This window comes from Armigeres subalbatus, chromosome 1 (assembly GCF_024139115.2).
Source record: "Armigeres subalbatus isolate Guangzhou_Male chromosome 1, GZ_Asu_2, whole genome shotgun sequence".
Classification (NCBI taxonomy): domain Eukaryota; kingdom Metazoa; phylum Arthropoda; class Insecta; order Diptera; family Culicidae; genus Armigeres; species Armigeres subalbatus.
Window position 1 is genome coordinate 219240218 of NC_085139.1, and position 18858 is coordinate 219259075.

The window sequence follows — 18858 nt, forward strand, 5'->3', positions numbered from 1 at the left end:
CACGAAAACCTGCCTGGTATTCGCCGACGAAGGACTTCTCAACTGCCGTACTCTGGAAAAGTGACGTAACACCATTTCACAACATGCATGTTTTCCATTTTTCTGTTAAAGAGCTCGATGAGTAGTACTCGGTAACACCATATTTTTGTAAAATGGCGTATACGTTACTTTTTCAGATTACGGCAGTCAAGCGGTCTCAGTCTGTTAAAAAGGATACGCGACAGGATTTTGTACGTCGATTTCAGAAGGGTGATCCCTCTGTAATTGGCACACTCTAGTATGTGCCCTTTCTTATAGATTGGGCATATGAGGCCATCCAACCAGCCGGCAGACAGTTCTTCATCCTCCTATATTTTCTGGATAATGTGGTGGATTGATTGATGCAGCTGCTCACTTCCGTGTTTGAGAAGCTCGATCGGGATCTCATCCTTCCCAGCAGCTTTACTGTTTTCAGCTAGTTTAGAGCCTTCTTAACCTCGTCCAGCGTTGGTGGTTCCACAGCTTGACCGGTGCCGACTATGTCCATCCTGCTCCTTAAAACACCTTCATTTTCACCGTTCAACAAATATCCGAAGGGCTCCTTCCATCTGGCTGCCACCATAGTCTTGTCTGTCAGCGAATTCCCCTCTGGGTCATTGCACATGGCGCAGTTATATGCCGCGCGCTATTGACAGTTGCGTAAAACCTCCGCATATCGTTTCTATCCATGTTCTCCTGCGCTCCAGCTATCACACTCTTCGTGCTGCCTTTTTTCTGCGGTGGATTCGTTTCTCTTCTGCCCTTGCTACACTGTACCGCTCTCTGTTGGAACGGGTACGAGCCACTAGCATTCGACTCCTAGCAACATTTTTCTCGGCCGTCGCTTTTCGTTGGCGTCGCTGTGCAGTGCCTAACACTTCCTGTGCTGTTGTAGTCACAGCTTCGTGGATATTTTCCCACAATCTGTTGACGTCGCCAGATCCGGTGGCATCTCCTATCCGCTCGTCCAGTTTCTGGTGGTACTGTTCAGCAACTCCTTCAACTGACAAGCGTTGGATATTGAAACGCATCGTTCTGTTGTTTCGTGAATTCGTGACGCTGGAAAGTCGAGCCCGAATTTTCACAACTACAATGTTCGGGCCTTTGAAGGACCTTACATCTATACCATCCGAGAAATGCCGTCCGACGATCAGCACGTGGTCTATCTGTGAACAAGTGTCTCCACTCGGATGTTGTCATGTGTGTTTGCGGATATTCTTACGTGCGAAATTTCCATCCCTCTAGCAGCAGCAAAGGTTACAAGTCGCATACCATTATCGTTGGTAGCAGAATGAAGGCTTTCCGTACCAATGCGAAAGAAACTTTCTTCCGATCTGCGCATTTGCATTCCCGATGACAATCTTTACATCGTGTGTTGGTCACGTCATCAGGCTTATCATTCGTTGGGGCAAATATGTTGATCAGGATATATATGAAGAATATGCCCTTCATTAGGTTCTGCAGCATGACGTCACGAATGAATTCGGTTCTTGTCAAATGAACTTTTGACAGTTCAGTAGTACTATCCACTGACTCCGACGAGGGCTCGGACAAGGCTCGACTTCGTGATTGGTTGGCTGCCCCCGAGTCCAACGCAAAGTACTACTAATCTGTCATCAGTTTGAGGTTACGTACAGATGCTGCAGAACCTAATTCTCAACACGCAAATGCGGTCGCTTATCGGCTTGCACTGGATAACACGCTTCATTTGCTTCCCGATCACCATGAAGCCAACTCCTCGTTCTGCTCTGTGACCGCCACTATAGTAGATGTGGTATTTGAATGAAGTGTTCGCGATGGGATCCACCGCACGAAATTCATGTTCTCCAGTTCTGGGCCACCGTATTTCCTGTATTGCTGCCACATTCACGCCGACCTGAAGAAGAAGAAGAAGAAGGACAAAAATGCACATTGAGCTATGCGAATGGATAGATAATGCGTTTGCACGTTTTATTCGCGACATTTCTGCAATATCTGGCGCAGGGCGAACACCTGATCCGTGGTAGAATGTCGCAGAGCTGTTCGCCCATGAATCCCGCCTGGTACTGCCCTACTCTTGCAATTAGTACTAGTCGATGGCATAACATTTGGGAGAGTATCTTGTAGGCAGCGTTCAGCAATGTAATTGGCCTTTCCCGTCAAAAATTGTATCACGTTTTATTGTCTCAGTCGATTCTTTGGCTTATTTAAGGTCAACTTTCCCAACGAACCCATATTTATTGAAGCCTCTAACTATTTCTGCTGCCGTAAAATTGCTGCACGTGTGAACCGGCCTGAAAATTTCACCCGATGTTCGTTCAAAATCGGGCCAATCTTAAAAAACAGCTTAGCGGCGTCAAAAAATATGGGTTCTTAAATAAGCTAAAGAATCGATTGAGCGAATGGAAAAAATTTTACGGGAAAGGTCAATTGCGCGGTAGTTACTACAGACCCCATTCGATTTTGGCAACAACCGTTCGATTTTGGCAACGCAAATTTTTATTTAATTTTTTGATATTGCTTATAAATCACGTAAACCGACGAAACAAAAATTTAAAAAAAAACAGCGTAATTTTTTTTTTGATGTAAACATTTAGATTTCAAAATTCGCGTAAAAAAGGGTCATAGTGTGTCTAGCGTCACAAAAAGTGAAGATCATGAGAAAACAAAACTCATTCGATTTTGGCAACATAAATTTTCCGAACATGTTGCCAAAATCAGCTTATCAGCCCTGTCTTGTCCCGTAGATGCCACACGTTACACTTCGTCACAGTCTTGCCAATCTGTTGAAAATAAGTTTGTTGTCGAGGGTTAAGCCAAGATAGTCATTGGCGTATTCCGCTGTCGTGCCATTCAGGGTGATTTTACAATCCTCAGGCGGGTCATGTTTGGAGGATTTGAATGGGGGAAGATGATGATCTGTATCTTTGCCGCGTTGATACTTCCAGCTGGTGACAACTCGGGTCAGTTGATGCACGCTGGATAGACCGTGTCGGGAGATAAAATGTTCCTCGAGCAAGATGATGTGATGTTCGGCAGACTCAAGTACTTACTTGATACTTGAATGGCTGCAGCTCCTCGATGAACCTACGCCGAATGGAGTATCTTTCCTCACTGGACTCGATCTTGGGCCAATCGCTTCCAGCCGCCCTGAACATTGAGCGCCCTCAGGTCCTCTTCAACTGCAAACAGCCATCGTGTACGCGGCCACGAAGCCTGCGGCCTCTTCCGGGTTCTCTATTAAATATTATCTTCGCTTGACGTTCTTCCGGCATACGAACAACGTGACCAGCCCATCGTAGTCTGCCGTGTTGAATAAGCCTAATAATATCCAGCCCTTTATACACATGGTACAATTCGTGATTCATGCGGCGCCGACAGATACCGTTCTCCTGTTTACCGCCGAGTATTGTCCGCAGCACCTTACGCTCATACACTCCGAAAGCTCTCCGATCAGCCTCCTTTAACGTCCATGTTTCATGGCCGTATAAAGCCACCGGAAGAATCAGAGTAGTATACAGCGCGAGTTTTGTTTTCGTTTGCAGACTACGGGACTTAAACTGGTTACGAAATCCGTAATAAGCCCGATTCGCAACTGCAATACCCCTTTTACCTCGCGGGTAACATCATTATCGCACGTCACTAATGTTTCAAGATACACAAATTCATCTACCACTTCAAATTTTTTCACCATCCAGCACCATTTCACTACCACCATCACTAATGAACCCACGTTGATTGCCAATGACCATGTACTTCGTTTTGCTGGTATTGATCGTGAGTTCAATCCTCGCTGTCTCCCTCTTAATAGACACAAAAGCCTCTCCCACGGCACGGCGATCAATCCCGATAATATCGATATCGTCCGCAAAGCCCAGGAGCATATGCGATCTCGTGATAATGGTACCGCTTCTTTGCAAACCAGCTCATCTAATCGCTCCCTCGAGCGCTATTTGAACAGTAGATTCGAGAGTGCATCACGCTGCTTCAATCCACCTAAGGTAACAAATGATATCGATATTTCCGCAACCCTTACACTTGATTTCGATCCTTCCAACGTTATACGAATCAGCTTCACCGGAAAACCATGTTCAAGCATAATTTGCCATAATTCATTCCGTTTCACTGAATCGTACGTAGCCTTGAAATCAATAAACAGATAATGTGTCTGCAAGTTGTACTCCCGGAATTTATCAAGGATTTGTCTCAGGGTAAACATTTGATCCGTCCATCGGCCCTTACGAAAACCTGTCGACGAAGGACTCTTCAAGCGATCTCAATCTGTTGAACAGAATACGAATTTTGTACGCCAAATTAAGGAGGGTTATTCCTAGGTAATTGGCGCACTCCGGTCTGTGCCCTTTCTTAAATAGAGGACAAATGAGGCCGTCCAACCAGCTAGCAGGCACTTCCTCGTCTTCCTATATTCTCGACATAATATGGTTCAGAACTTCATAAAGCTGTTCACTGTCATGTTTGTTCAGCCGGGAGCTGGTCCTTCCCCGCAGCCTTATTGTTTTTCAGCTCTTTAACAGCTTTTTTAACCTCATCTAGTGTATGTGACTCCACAGCTTGTCCATCGTCGCTAATATTTATTCTGTTCACCGATGCACCGTCACTTCCACTATTCAACAAAGTCTCGAAGTGTTGCTGTCACCTGGCAGCCACTTCAGTTTTATCTGTCAGGAAATTCCCTTCTTGGTCGTTGCATATGACGGAAGATGGCGCTGTCTTTCTCTGCACGCCATTGACAGTCTCATAAAACCTCCGCATATCATTCTGATCCATTCTTTTCTGCGCCTCACTAATCATTTGTTCTTGATACTCTTTTTTCTTCCTGTGGTGGGTTCGTTTTTCGGCTGCTCTTACTTGTACCGATCTCTATTTGATCGGGTACCCGACACCAACATCCGGCTTCTAGCAACGTTCTTCTCGTCTATCACTCTTTGACACTCCACATCGAACCAGCTGAAATCTACAACTCTCCCGTAAAGTCGTTGGGAGTCAAATGGGTGTTATTAGCATCCTCGTTAACGGCTGTTTCGTGTGGACTGACGAGGTTCTGTCCAAGATTGTACGAGTTGACGAAGTGACGACCTATTTCGGAGGCGCTGATTCAAGATTAAAGACAGTTATCAAACGATCCTTAGCGCCTTTGTTGTCTAATGGGATCAATGGTGGAATGGGCCGAGGTTTGGATTTTAGAATTTTGGTCAATTTTTAGGAGAAGAATAGAATATGATTTTTGTCAAACGATTGCAACGTGTCTTAAGGGCAGGCAACCCTGGTACTGCCTTCGAGTGACGTTTTGATCCAATTTTTGGCGAGTGTATCAAATGGTTAGGATGTTGCTTACCTGCCGAGTCATGGTCGTATGAATAAAAAGTAGTAAGTTCAACTTTACTACATTTTCAGTAGTAAACGTCACTTGTGGAACATGTTCGTATGAATAAAAGAGACTTTACTACACTACACATTTCGAACATACTACAAACAACTGATTCGGTATGAATAAAACATGAGTTTACTACTGATTTCTTGTAGTCTGCTTAAGGCGTTGCTACTCATGTTTCCAATGCATATTATTTATCAGAATCGAAGCGAATCGGCTTTGTTCTTGAAAATAGAAGTCTAATTTAGGGAAAACAAACAAAACAGACATATCTTTTGTTAATTAGCCGCAACAAAATGATGAAATCATCATCGTCATCGTGGGGTCTGTTTTGTTTTGACGTTTCTCCATGTAGTAAAAGGTAGTAAACTGTAGTAAAGGCTATGTTCGAATGTAGCATATGTCATAAGTTCGAACAAATTTTTATTCATATCAAACATGTAGTTTTCTCTGTGGATTTTATTTTTGAGTAGATACTACAAGAGTTGAGTTTTGCTACTTATTCATACGACCCGGCACATGTTATTCACTATCATGATCGCCTTTTGGATGTCGTGGTGCTGCTCGTCTTCAGATGAAACCGGCTGTCACTGGTAGACGATGTTGTTGTTCATGCACCTTTGGAACTCGACTCGACTCGATGAGAGTTTCGCCGGGACTGCTGAAGCGGATTAACCGACCGATTGGGTGATCCGATCTGAGCTCCTGGTAGATGGCCGACTTCGAGATGTGGTCGTTCATGCTTGTGATGTACAAGTCGATTGTTAAAAGGACTCCAGACCGGCCTTCCTCCATATCGTTGTTCCAGATGGTTCAGTTTCGATTCCAGTGACTGTTTCCCCAGACTTGATGCTTGGCATTCAGGTTGCTGGCTATGATGTACTGACCTTGCCTCCGCGTTAGCTTGATGATGTCCCTCCGAAGGGCGGCCGATGAACCATCGCCGACACTGGTAGTAACTTAAACTTCGACTCTAATGTCACTCAGTAGCAGGCAACAGTTGATCTTGTAGCGAAGAGTGATGGCTACACCACCTCCCCTGGTCGACCAGTCGAGTCTCACGATGCGAAAGTCCGGAATATAGATGCTCACCTACGATTTCAGGTACGTTTCGGTGATGAACGCCTTCTTCTTCTCCAGAAAATTCTTCAGCTCGAGGGTTTTGTTACCCTAGCAGTCTTTTTCAATTATGAACACGCCAAGAGTGAAGGCCAATTCGAATTCGCCATTTATTTTCGAAAAAGTTCGCAGACACGTTTACAGACGAGCAGTTGAGTTACAATGAAGTGACCCTTGCTACAAGTCCTTCATCAACATCACAGTCGTAGTTTCGTCGTAAGTCGTCTTTCAAGCCAGTTTCCCGATATATATTTCATATTTTCAGACTGCATGCCTTGCTATTATGTCTGTTTCGACTCTCCATCTTTGGTGGCCCCTGCCCGGCATGCTGCAAGATTGCTTACATGTTCCCAGTTCACAAGAAAGGCAACTTTCACGAGCAAGGACAACTACAGGGGCAGAACATATCTGGACGCAAAGCTGTCCGAACTCCGAACTGGTGCTAATGCAGCCTCTGCTATCGCATTACCACCAGTACTTCAGTGTTGATTAACACGGGTCCACAACTGGTCGCTCAACTACCACTAATCTGTTGCGTCTTACCCCGTTTATCACGAAAAGCATGTCAGAGTAGGCAAAAAGGGCCGTTATATACTTGACAGTAGCTTTCAATAAGCTACTCAATAACTATTGAACAGCTGCATAGGCTTATGGTATACGGTGCTCTTTTTCGATAGTTTCGATCATACTTGACCGGACTCCAACCGATCGTTGATTTTCATGTTATACTTCAAAAATGTGAACTTTATTCTCGATGTTCCACGTTTTTCATATGCTAACGACCTTAAGTTTTATCTACGAGTGAATTCATTCAACGAATGCCAATTCTCGGAACGATAATTAAGCAATTTCAGCCATCTCAATCGTATGGTGGTCAATCCAGCACACCATGCGGCGATTCGTTTTCAAGGAAAAAGGAGGAAAATTATTCGGGCTATGAACTTTTCGATACAAAGATCGAACGTACAATACCCAAATGAAAGAGTTGGACGTCATCTTGGACTCAAAGTTAACTTTCCAGCTACATATCTCGTATACTGTCGACCAGGCTTTGCTAACATTGGGATTTATTTTTAAGAAGGCGGTAAAATCTTTTTACTGCTTCCTTGTACGATCGGTTTTTAGAGTACTGTTCCGCTGTTTGGAATCTTAACATCCACAAATTGGGTCACGCTCAGGTTTTGCAGAAATCACTCTCAATATATAACGAACAACGATAAAAGAAAGGCAAAAACTGTTCCGAATCATAACAAGCAATGATAACAAATTTATCCAGGCTACTGTCATGCTATTGTTAAGCCCATCACCAAATCGTAGCCAGGATGTCCTGGGCACAATTTTGACGTAGGACTTACGTCTTTTTTACTATACTGGGTGTCATTTAGATTTTTGGAAATCGAGAGCGTTACGCTGGAAGGGAAGATTTTGAACGTTACTAGCGCCTTTATCTTTCGGTGGATTTTGAAGATTTATATATCAATCGACTCGTATACTCTCCAGCAATTTGTCAATTTCATCGAAACTTTATATTATTAACGATAAGCTATTGAAATGTTCAATTCTTGTCAAAGCCAATGACAATTTCATATATAACCAATCTCGTGCATTCCTAACACGGACATCAGAATGCAGTATCCCACGGGCCTTCAGGTCCACCGCAATATTTTCTTTGTGTATAAAAGAAGCTGTGCCTGCCGTGTGTGAGTCATTTCGGTTTGTGACAGCAGCGTGTACTGACGTGCATTTTTTTCTTGTTCGTTCGCTGTGTTTACGTACAGGAGAATATGCATGAAAGAAGTGGACATATTTTTTTGTCATTCTATGCTTGATTATGGTCGGATGCAGTGGTGTCGGTTGCGATTGATGCGATCGCCCATTGCATCGCTCGTAGTTCACGGCTATTCTGATATCTGATTATGTTTTATTTATTAGTTTTATTTCCTGAAGTTTTTAATACACAAATTGCTAATAATTCTACACAGCTTGTTGTTTCCAAAATCAATACCTATTATCAAACCCCAGAAATTCAAAAATTGAATGTAAATACATTACGTTTATATAAGTCCTACGTCTACTCGCGGTTATGTTCAAAACATTACCCATTGCTCGTTTTTTTTTCATACTACTCTTCAATGATGACAGCGATCTATGTCTATTGATGATGATGACACCGCGCTTGTCACAGGCTCGAATTTATCAAACTTGTATTGAGGGTCTGTCTCAATTGGATAATTAAACTCAAATTAAACTTAAAAGTGACAGTTCAATAATTATCGAATAACCCTGCTGGATGAGCAGGATTACTTTTGACAGATATCGAATCATTATTGATCGATGTCTTATTGGAATTGCTGGGTAGCACGCAGCCATTCTTATGGTTGGCTGAATTTAAAATTTTCGAACTGTCAGTTTTAAGTAAAATTAAATTTGATTCGGGAAATGAGACAGAGCCTGAGATTCTCACGTACGAATGTGTGAGTGGCGAGAAAAGGAAAACAAACACTCCTAGATGGTGCAACCAGGGGACTGAAGGGAAGGCTCATACGCCTACCCAGCATTCGTTCAGTATGGCGTACAATGTTTTTATTTTTATTTCGTTGATTTCATGATAACAAAGCGTCGGAAGCATCGACGGGCTTTATTTCGACATAAAAAAGCCACACAAACACAAAAAGCTCGATATACTTCAATCTATTGCAAATTTTCGCCAGGAAAAGTTAATTACCGACAATTAGCACTAACTGCGAACGAACCAATCACCCAAAATGAGCAGCTGAATTCGGGTATACCACCCAGAAACTGGGTACCAGAAACAAAAGTACCAAAAACGATGTTGGTTAGAAGGCCATTGTACCGCGGATGACAGGCGTTTCACCCTCCTGGGTGCAACTCAGCAAAGATTGGGTAAAAATGAGTATATTTCCATATATTTTTTGACTCTTTTGAAATCATTGTGATGACCCGATCATTTTTGAGGTTATGAGCAGAAGGAAAACAAACATGTTTTTACCAGGTGGGTGGCACGACGCCATGTTTTTTGCAGCTAACATCTCAGTGTAAAATTCATGATAGTATGTGTTTTGTTTACAAACATCACATTTGATTCTCATTTGGATACAGAACTGTCAGTGGGATACAGTCGCGCAATGTTGGCTGCAAAACAAACCTATTGTGTGAGATAGGGATGCCACCGGGCTGGTTTTACACATGACGAATTGAACATTAGTGTGTGAGCGTTAAACGTCACTCATCTCTATACAAGTGCGAACGTAACGTTTCATTATTATTGATAAGGAAATGCTAATATCATCTTCCAAACTTAGACGTACATGTTCATGATACACGGTTAGAAAAAAGTACCTAATATTAGGTACTTTTCACTCAAATCAGGGGTTTAGTGTGGGAACTCAAAATTAAGTATTTTTTCTCGGATTTACGCAAAATACACTTAATATTAAGTAAAACAGGGTGGCCACCGAACCGGGAAAAACAGGAAATTGAAGTCACTGGGGAAAAACTGGGAATCTAGGACATGTACCGGGAAAAAATAAAATTTCGTCAAGTTACATTCAAAATTCTTTAAAGTTTTCAATTAAGTTGATATAGCGAAAAAATACTTATTAATATTTATTACTCAGTCGCATTCCAGCTGAATTATATGATTTTAGTACATGATGTGTGTGTTAGGTACAAAAATTATGTAGATCTTTTTCCAAATCCACAAAATTTGTGTGTCACTAGGGGTCGTACACTTATTACGTAAGCAATTTTTCTGGGGTTTTCGACCCCTCATCCCCCAATGTAAGATTTTTTTCAAACAAATGAATTTTTATTTATATGGAGCGTAAGATATTGACCCCCCTCTCTCCATAAGTGCTTACGTAATATGTATACGGCCCCCTAGATCATTTTAATATCTGTTTCGAGAGACATATTTTATTATAAAATTCTACAAATCATTGTAAATGGTATTTTTATAGTTCGTGCTTTCGATTGTAATATTTCAAAGAGGAAAGTGCCTTTATTTTAATATTTTTCCACAACTAACCTAATGTAATACAAGTTTATGATGGTGTAAGACATACTCTAAGATATTTTTTAACTTGTTACATATGTTCCAAAACTTTGAAAATTCCAACAACTTTCAAATTTTTCAATAATAAATTCAATATTTTATTTTGATGGATAGAACACTGAAAAAAAATATCCTAGAAATCTAACATGTAAAATTGAATCAATTACGAATCGTATGTTCGGATTGCCCAGAATGTGCTTAAATTTATTTCCGAAAACAAAATAATTTTGTTGATCAGAAACAGGCCTTCGAGTGGAAGCTGTATTCAAATTAGTTGTTTTATAATCTTGTGTTTTTTAGAAAAGCAATATCAATAACTTTGATGAGATTATACACTGCTTTATTTCTTCATTGCTAAGTTCTCTAAGTTAAAAACATCGATTTAATTTTATTTATTTTATAAGAGTAAATTATGTCTTTCCTCATATAATTTTGCGATAATTTGAAAAGCCTTATCAGTTTACCCAAGAAGATATATTTGTGTAAATAGTCTGAATAAGATCAAACCGAGAGCTGAACATTAAAAATATTTCGGCTATACTTTAAGATACCGTCGTTTGTTTCGACTCCAGGGCTGCTTTAGATGTTTGATTTTCTAAAAAAAAAGAAACGAAAATATACCAAATTTGGAACAAAAAGTTACCATCCAACTAGGGTAGAATACGGCATTGGCAGGGTGCGACAGTTGTTGGCACCCTCAACAATATTTGCGTTTTCCAGCAAACATACACTATTTATGAACATAATTTTGATTCATTCACACAATTTCAAGTCTAAGCTTTCATTTGAATAAGTTGTTTGTGTAAAAGTAGCAAGATTTGATGAGTTAATCACCGAAACAAATTTGCACCTTCGAAATCCTTGCCATTATTGCATTGCCAAAGAAAGCAGCGCACGAATAGCAAACTGTTACTTACTTTTTTGGATCGCCTGTTTCTCCTCTTTATTGCGTTTAACACGACAAATAAAGTACGTACACTACTTTTTACACTTTATCACCACTTGATTATTACCACAAAGAGCAAATTTATGCAATATTTGCTCTATGTTTCACCAAATAAAATCGGGACTGTTCGTTTTCTTTGGCAGCAGCACATTTCGGAATAGAGCATGAGAATGTGTTTGTGAGCATATCAAACACACGGTAAAAAGATACCACGCACAATTCTATGTGATTTTATTTTAGCAAAAATACGAACAAAATATCCGGCGATGGCATTTATTTAAAAAAAAGTGTTAACATACAAATGTTTCTATTCGGATTTTTACGCAAACCATGGATTATATTAAAAGGGATAGCAACACCGTAGTGTTTTAACCCTTATGTGGCTGACAGGGCCGTTTTCCTTTTGCAACATCAATACTTTCCAAGCTCATAAAAAAAATTTAATCATTCCCGTTCCTACATAGCGCATTTCAACCATACATAATTGCCTACTTTTAGGGTATTATCTATTATTCAACTGTGAAACGTAGTGTAAGAATGGGGTGGCTCCAGCGGTTGGATAGGACAGTGCTGCCCATTATTCAACATATGAAGACTCACGAGGTGGAATATATTGTTAATATACTATACTACCAGAACCGACGAGATTCGTTTTACCTAAAATTGATTAAATATATATTTGTTTATTTAAAAGACGTTAAGTAGACGAAATTTGCAAATTTGGATTCCATTTTTTAGATTAATTTTCGATTAAAGCAGAAATATGTACTTCTTTTGTATGAGAGTCCCTCTTCGAGAAGAGGAGGGGTCTAATATCATCATAAGAATCTTCATCGTTCCCTAAAACCTCTACATACAAATGTTCATGCCGTTTCCTAGTCTATAAGGGCAGACAGACAAATATTCATTCTTATGTGTATGGATTTGGTTTCACGTAGTTTACATCGAGCGGTCGTGTCTTGTACACAACCACCATGATTTTTTTTATGAAACAAACATATCATGTAAGGACCGCAAAGAGCAAGTTGTATATTTGAAACTGGTTGATAGACTTTTGCTTAGGCGTGTAGACTCTAAGGCATTACAAAAGACAAAAGATGTAAATCTTGGCAGCGGACAAAAAGCATATAAGTTCCCTTCGCCTAAATGGCAAACATTTTTCAAATAGGTTGAAAATGGTAAAAGTAATAAAAATGTCAATATCTGGGTACACGGGTACCCTATCTGCCATTCACGTCTGATTTTTGTTGGCTGCATAAGGGTTAAATTTGTTTTACAATGTGTTTAAATGCTTTTGCTTATCTGGCTACATGACATAAAATTGATGCCAAGGCTTAAAATTCATGTTTTGTGTTAAGCCAGTTTTGATAAACAATAAAGTTTGTTCAAAAATTGAGTGAAGCGAGATGAGCGTGCGGCCGATTAAAATGAATGAATTTTACTACTAGAGAATATAAACAACCAGCATTTGGCACCAATAAATTACCAGTTTTTCACTTTCATGTCTATTTGCTAAAGGGAGCAAATCCATTGCTGATAATAGAAATTGCTGTGCCAATAGAAGAAACGTTGACCTGTTACTTTATAATAAATTTACTGAGTTTGTGGTAAAAGCTGTTATATTTAGTGAACACCAATCATCAAAGAAAGAGCATACAAATGTATACCAGTTAAGCTGTACCTGTGTTTTAGTGTAATTATTAATTATTTTTATCATTCAATTTGGCGAATGTCTTAGACTGCCAAGAATAGGTATTTTCCCCTATCATGATTTCAAACTTCATTGCTTTCTGTGAATATTATCACATAACATATAGGCATCATTGCCTTGAAATGTGGTCCTTCCAGGATTTTGGAACGCTAGCGAACCTAGCGGTGGAAGTCAAGCTTTACTGAACAACGCGCATAAGACAGAGCAGCATCGCATGCTTTGCTGTCTCTTTCTTTCGCCTTGGATATACGGGAGGGCCGTTCATCGATTATTGATACACAAAGAGCCTACTTTGAAATTTGCAGTTTGTTCTATGATGCCTATCTGTTTTGTGATAATATGCTCTAGGAAGACAGTACCACACTAGACTAGCATACAATGTACATTGGCTCTGTCAGAAACTTACGAAAGCATTTCAATCAAGAAAAAGCTATGAAAAAATCAATTGTTATTTAGTGATAATGTGATATTAGTACATTGATCAAGTGCCCTAATTACATATCAACGAAGCGCACAATTTCAGTGTGACTGTTGATCAAAGTATTTGGCATAACATATTGTTGGTAATTTAATGTTTTTACTACGAATTAACAGTTGCTTCGATATAAAAACTGACCTTCGATATAAAAACTGATTGGTTAGAAAATAAAACACCGGATCAAAGTTTAAAAACAATTTTTTCCACGTAAAATAAAAACCGGGAAAATTTGACAAAATTAATCGGGAAAAGCGGGAAAAAACCGGGAATTTGAAAATCAAATTTCAGTGGTCACCCTGTAAAATATATTTAATTTTTATTAGAAACTATCCAAAAGTTAGGTAAAGTTCACTCAACTTTTGTAAACATGAGATTACCCAACGTTGGGTTCCCGCACTTTAATGCCCTTGTTGAGTGGTTTTGCTCTTCATTTTATGACAACAAAGGGAAGAGGGAGATGCAAGAGAAAATAGTACCTAAAATTAGGTACTTTTTTCTAACCGTGTGGATGACTATAGGGACCAGTGTATGATGACGTAGGTTGACAGTTCACAGAGCTTGTTTACAGGGACTTAGTCTCTGGAGCAGCTTCCGGAAAAACTGTTTTGCGATTAATTAAGAATAATAATGTCTGCTGTGCTTGATTTATGGAAGGAATCAAAGCATTCATTTCATTTATTTAGTTAACATCTAAACAGATAACACTGAATCAACAATTTGACGCCACAATGCACGGTTCGAGGCCGCATCTCTCCATCCTCGGATACGCCCCACGCTCGCCAAGTCGTTCTGCACCTGGTCTGCCCATCTCGCTCGCTGCGCTCCACGCCGTCTCGTACCTGCCGGATCGGAAGCGAACACCATCGGTCCACCGGAAATAAGGAGGAATGGTCCTCCGGAAATTTAGGGGTTTGGTGTCAGGCCCTGCAAGCCAGCCTTTAAAAATCATAAGCAACGAACAAGCAACAAGATAGGAATCAAAGCATATCACTAGAATATTCGGATCAAAATGATTTTGAACGAAAATTACGGATTTTTATTTCCAGCTGATCGATTTTAATTCTAACACCCTGTAAACAAGCTCTGTGAACTGTCAAATAATTGAGGTTAAGTCAAGATCTTGCATTGGTCTATAAATTTGGTAGTTCCGTTAGGGTACGGCAGGCATGAAGAATATTTTATAGAAGTCGATTTGAAAGCGAGCGGAGGTCAACACTTGTGAAGTGAAGATATATCAGCTTCCACACTGACATTCTTTCCTCCCCCTTCATACGGGAGTTTGGCAGAAGGAAGGTCGTGAGATTTAAACCATCACAAATATTGCCCTCCCTTGCTGGCTTTCAAATCGACTTCTATAAAGCATTCTTCATGCCTGCCGTATCCTACCGGAACTATCAAATTAATACTATCTATTCTATCATGAACATGTACGTCAAAGTTTGGAAGATGATATTAGCATTTCCTTATCATTGTAAATCGTTTAACTTCACGTAGAAGTAATACACTCATATTATTAATAGTTTCATTATGATTTAAATTGCTCAGACTCAGCCGGAGTGGCCTGTGCAGTACATGAAAGGCCCATGGCTGCACGTCGCCAACCACGCAGTCGTTTCACCTTGCTCGCTGTGCATTTCGCCTTCTTGTTCCCGTCGGATCGTTGTCGAGAACCATTTTCACCGGATTTCTGTCCGACATGTGAACAATGGATGGCTCTCCCAACAGCTGATGCAATCCGTGGTTCATTCCTCCACGTACCGTCCGCCATCTGCACCCCACCATAGATGGTACGCAGCATTTTTCTTTCGAAAACTCACAGTGCGCATTGGTCCTCCACGAGCATCGTCCAGGTCTCGTCTCCAGGTCTCGCATCGTCCAGCGTTTTGTGGATAGTCAGTTTGGCACGGCGGCGAACTCTATTCGATCGGAGCGTTTTGCGGAGTCCAAAGTACGTACAATTTCCTGCCATAATCCGAATTCCTCTGCTGGTATCGTTATCGGAGATCATCAGTGAGCCTAAGTACACGATTTCTTCAACCACCTCGATTTCGACACCACCAATACAGCCTCTGTGGTGGGTGGCTTACATTGTCCTTTCTTGAGCCTCTTCCTATCATGTACTTCGTCTTCGACGTGTTGATGACTAGTCCATTCCGCTTAGCTTCGCTTTTCAGTCTGATGTAGGCTTCCTTCATTTTATCATAGTTAAGTGCCATAATATCTATGTCGTCGGCGAAACCAAATAACTGGACGGACTTCGTGAAAATCGTACCGATCGTGTCAAAGTGATGTTGAATAGCAAACACGAAAGACCATCACCTTGTCGTAACCCTCTGCGCGTTTCGAAGGGACTTCATCCAAACTTGCGATTGTAGAATTACCTTTCAAACTCTCCATGCTGTATCATTTTGTCTAAATAATCACCTATGAATCCGCTGACATTCTTATTTTACTGCTAATAAATTCATATCAGTCCCATGTTTGCTTGATTTCCTATCTACATGAGACTGTTTTGAATTATTGGGCAGTCTACCTGTTTGAACGCGCAGCTTTCTTCTGTCAATTCATCCACATCGCCGTTCTCAAGAAACACGAAGGTTTGATCAGAAGTTCTACGCATTTCGCAAATGCTTCGTACCGCGAGCCGGTTAATGATTTTAATATACAAGTAGCGCTCGCAATCCCTCTGCGGGTTATAAGAAAACTGACTGACATCTGGCCATGTTTTACATTAATAATGACTTCTAGAGTGGAATCAACTGAAATATTTGTTCCCTTACGCGGAAATCAAACGATTTGGCGGATCTTTCGAGATTGACGACCAGAAATGCATCAAACATTAGGTCTTATCATTGCTGACGAATGCCGTTCAATATTAAAGTTACCATCTGAATTCACTATGTACAATTACACCCGATAAAACTACACACCCAGAAGGCATATTTGCTGTTGATTACCTACTATCACCTACCAACTGTAGCCAACCTATAGCAATAGTACACAGCTCAATTCCAGCCGGCACCATCTCATCGTATCCTTTCGATTTGTTCTCTTTCTCTTCCTTTGCAGGCATCAAATGTCCAGTGTGCAGCAAGTTTGTCATGCCCGACGACATAGAGTGTCATTTAGTAATGTGCCTAACGAAACCTCGTTTGTCTTACAATGGTAAGTTGGTGATGGCCTGGCCACCACCGCCCGAACATGATATGATGTGATGACCGACTGACTTATTTTTCTTATTTTTTTTTTTCATGTGTCCATTTCCAACCACCCACAAACAGAGGACTGCTTAACGGATGCCAAGGGTGAATGTGTTATATGTTTAGAAGATTTATGTCCCGGTGATATCATTGCTAGATTACCATGCTTATGCATCTATCATAAAGGGTAAGTAATGCTGGCGAGATGAGTAGAAAGGAGACTAGGGTGCTATGAACAAACTCAATGATGGAAAAGTCATCTGCTTGGTATATGAGTAATTCTCGCTGAAACCGGGCCACTACTTGCACGAGGTTCTTAAAAATGCCTAAATTTACATTCTTTCAAAAGCTTTCGGCGAGTATATTAAGGATCCGAGTTAAATTTATCAGAAATATGAACCCCTCGTTAGTTATACAAGAAATAATTTTTATGGACTCTTCGATTTTTGTAAATTTTTGACTCACCAAAACTGTTATAACTCAACTGTTATTTCTCAACCGATCTTAGAGGTCAGCATATGGTTGGAAAGAGGAAGAGTGTATCCTCAATTTGCAGTAATAAAAATACAAGCAGCCATATTGTATTTGGCCGCCTTCTTGGATTCATTTTTAAAAACCATTTTTCCGCCAATTTTACAACCACCGATTTTGAATATTAATACATCGATGGAAAGCTTAGCTTATATTGTGCATTGTGTCCGAAAATCTCAGGTGTATGTTTTTTCTATCAAAAGTTATGTATGATTTCCCAAATTATTTTTTGAAGGGCCATCTGACCAACGAACATTATTTTTATGGTTAATATGGTAACACGACGTCAGTTCCTTGATTTCATAGACTATTCTAAGCTAAATGTGTTTCAAAAATCAAAAGCATATCTCCAACAGTATTTTATTTGAAGGGCTCAAAAGTTTTGAGCATAACGGAGCCGTATTCAAGTATTAAATTGTAATAAATAATTCAAGACTTTTGTATTGGTAAATAGTACATAACTTTTAATGGAAAAAACATACACCTGAGATTTTCAGACATAATGCATAATATAAGCAAAGCTTTTCATCGATGCATAAATATTCAAAATCGGTGGTTGCAAAATTGGCGGAAAAATGGTTTTAAAAGAAATCCAAGATGGCAGTCAAATTCAATGTGTCTGCTTGTATTTTATTACTGCAAATTGACGATACACTCTTCCTCTTCCAACGATATGCTGATCTCTATGATCGGTTGAGAAATGTTGGAATTATGACAGTTTTGGTGAGTCAAGAATTGACAAAAATCGAGGGTCCATAAAAATGATTTCGTGTATAACTAAAAAGGGTTCATATTTCTGATGAATTTCACTCGGATCCTTAATATACTCGCCAAAAGCTTTCGAAAGAATATAAATTTAGAATTTTTAAGAACCTCAAATAGTGGCCCGGTTTCAGCGAGAATTACTCATATTCTATTATATAAGTAAGAACTTTAGGAATTCGTTAAAAAAATGTATGACAACTATTAAGAAAAATAGGGCTTTATTTTAAAGCATTACACGGGCAAATTTTACCAGCAGACAATTCACAAACATCTTCTACAGTATATGTGTATTTAAAAAAGCACGAGTAAAAATCTGCCTGGTGTGCAAAGACGAAGGTTTCTGGTCTCTCAAGTGGTCCCATATAAATTTATTGTTCTGTTTTGTTTTTTTTTGTGTGAATACAGCTATGCTGATCTCTTACTATTGTTGAACGAGATAAAAATTCATTTAAATAATGGAAAGCATACCCATTCTTTAAGCAATAAGGAAGGAATTGCTTTTAAGGACCCCAAGCTACAAAGCAGATCAGCTCTAGTTTATAGTATAAGGCATTTTATGAGACAGATCGAAACAGCTGTTTTTTCTCGTGTTTATCTACTTTGACAATAAGTGGGAGCCCGTTTGTTTGGTTATTTCGCGCTGA

The 18858-nt window shown here is 40.0% G+C and overlaps 1 protein-coding gene across 3 annotated transcripts in view; it reads left to right on the forward strand.

Annotated features, from left to right (window-relative positions):
* Positions 1-18858, forward strand: part of LOC134205781 (E3 ubiquitin-protein ligase znrf2-like) — a 109529-nt gene that overhangs the window by 80295 nt on the left and 10376 nt on the right. For all 3 annotated transcript variants that reach the window (XM_062681367.1, XM_062681366.1, XM_062681368.1), the window contains 2 exons: positions 16788-16883; positions 17000-17105. In XM_062681367.1, coding sequence (XP_062537351.1) covers positions 16788-16883; positions 17000-17105 — 202 coding nt within the window. The remainder of the gene's footprint in view (positions 1-16787; positions 16884-16999; positions 17106-18858) is intronic.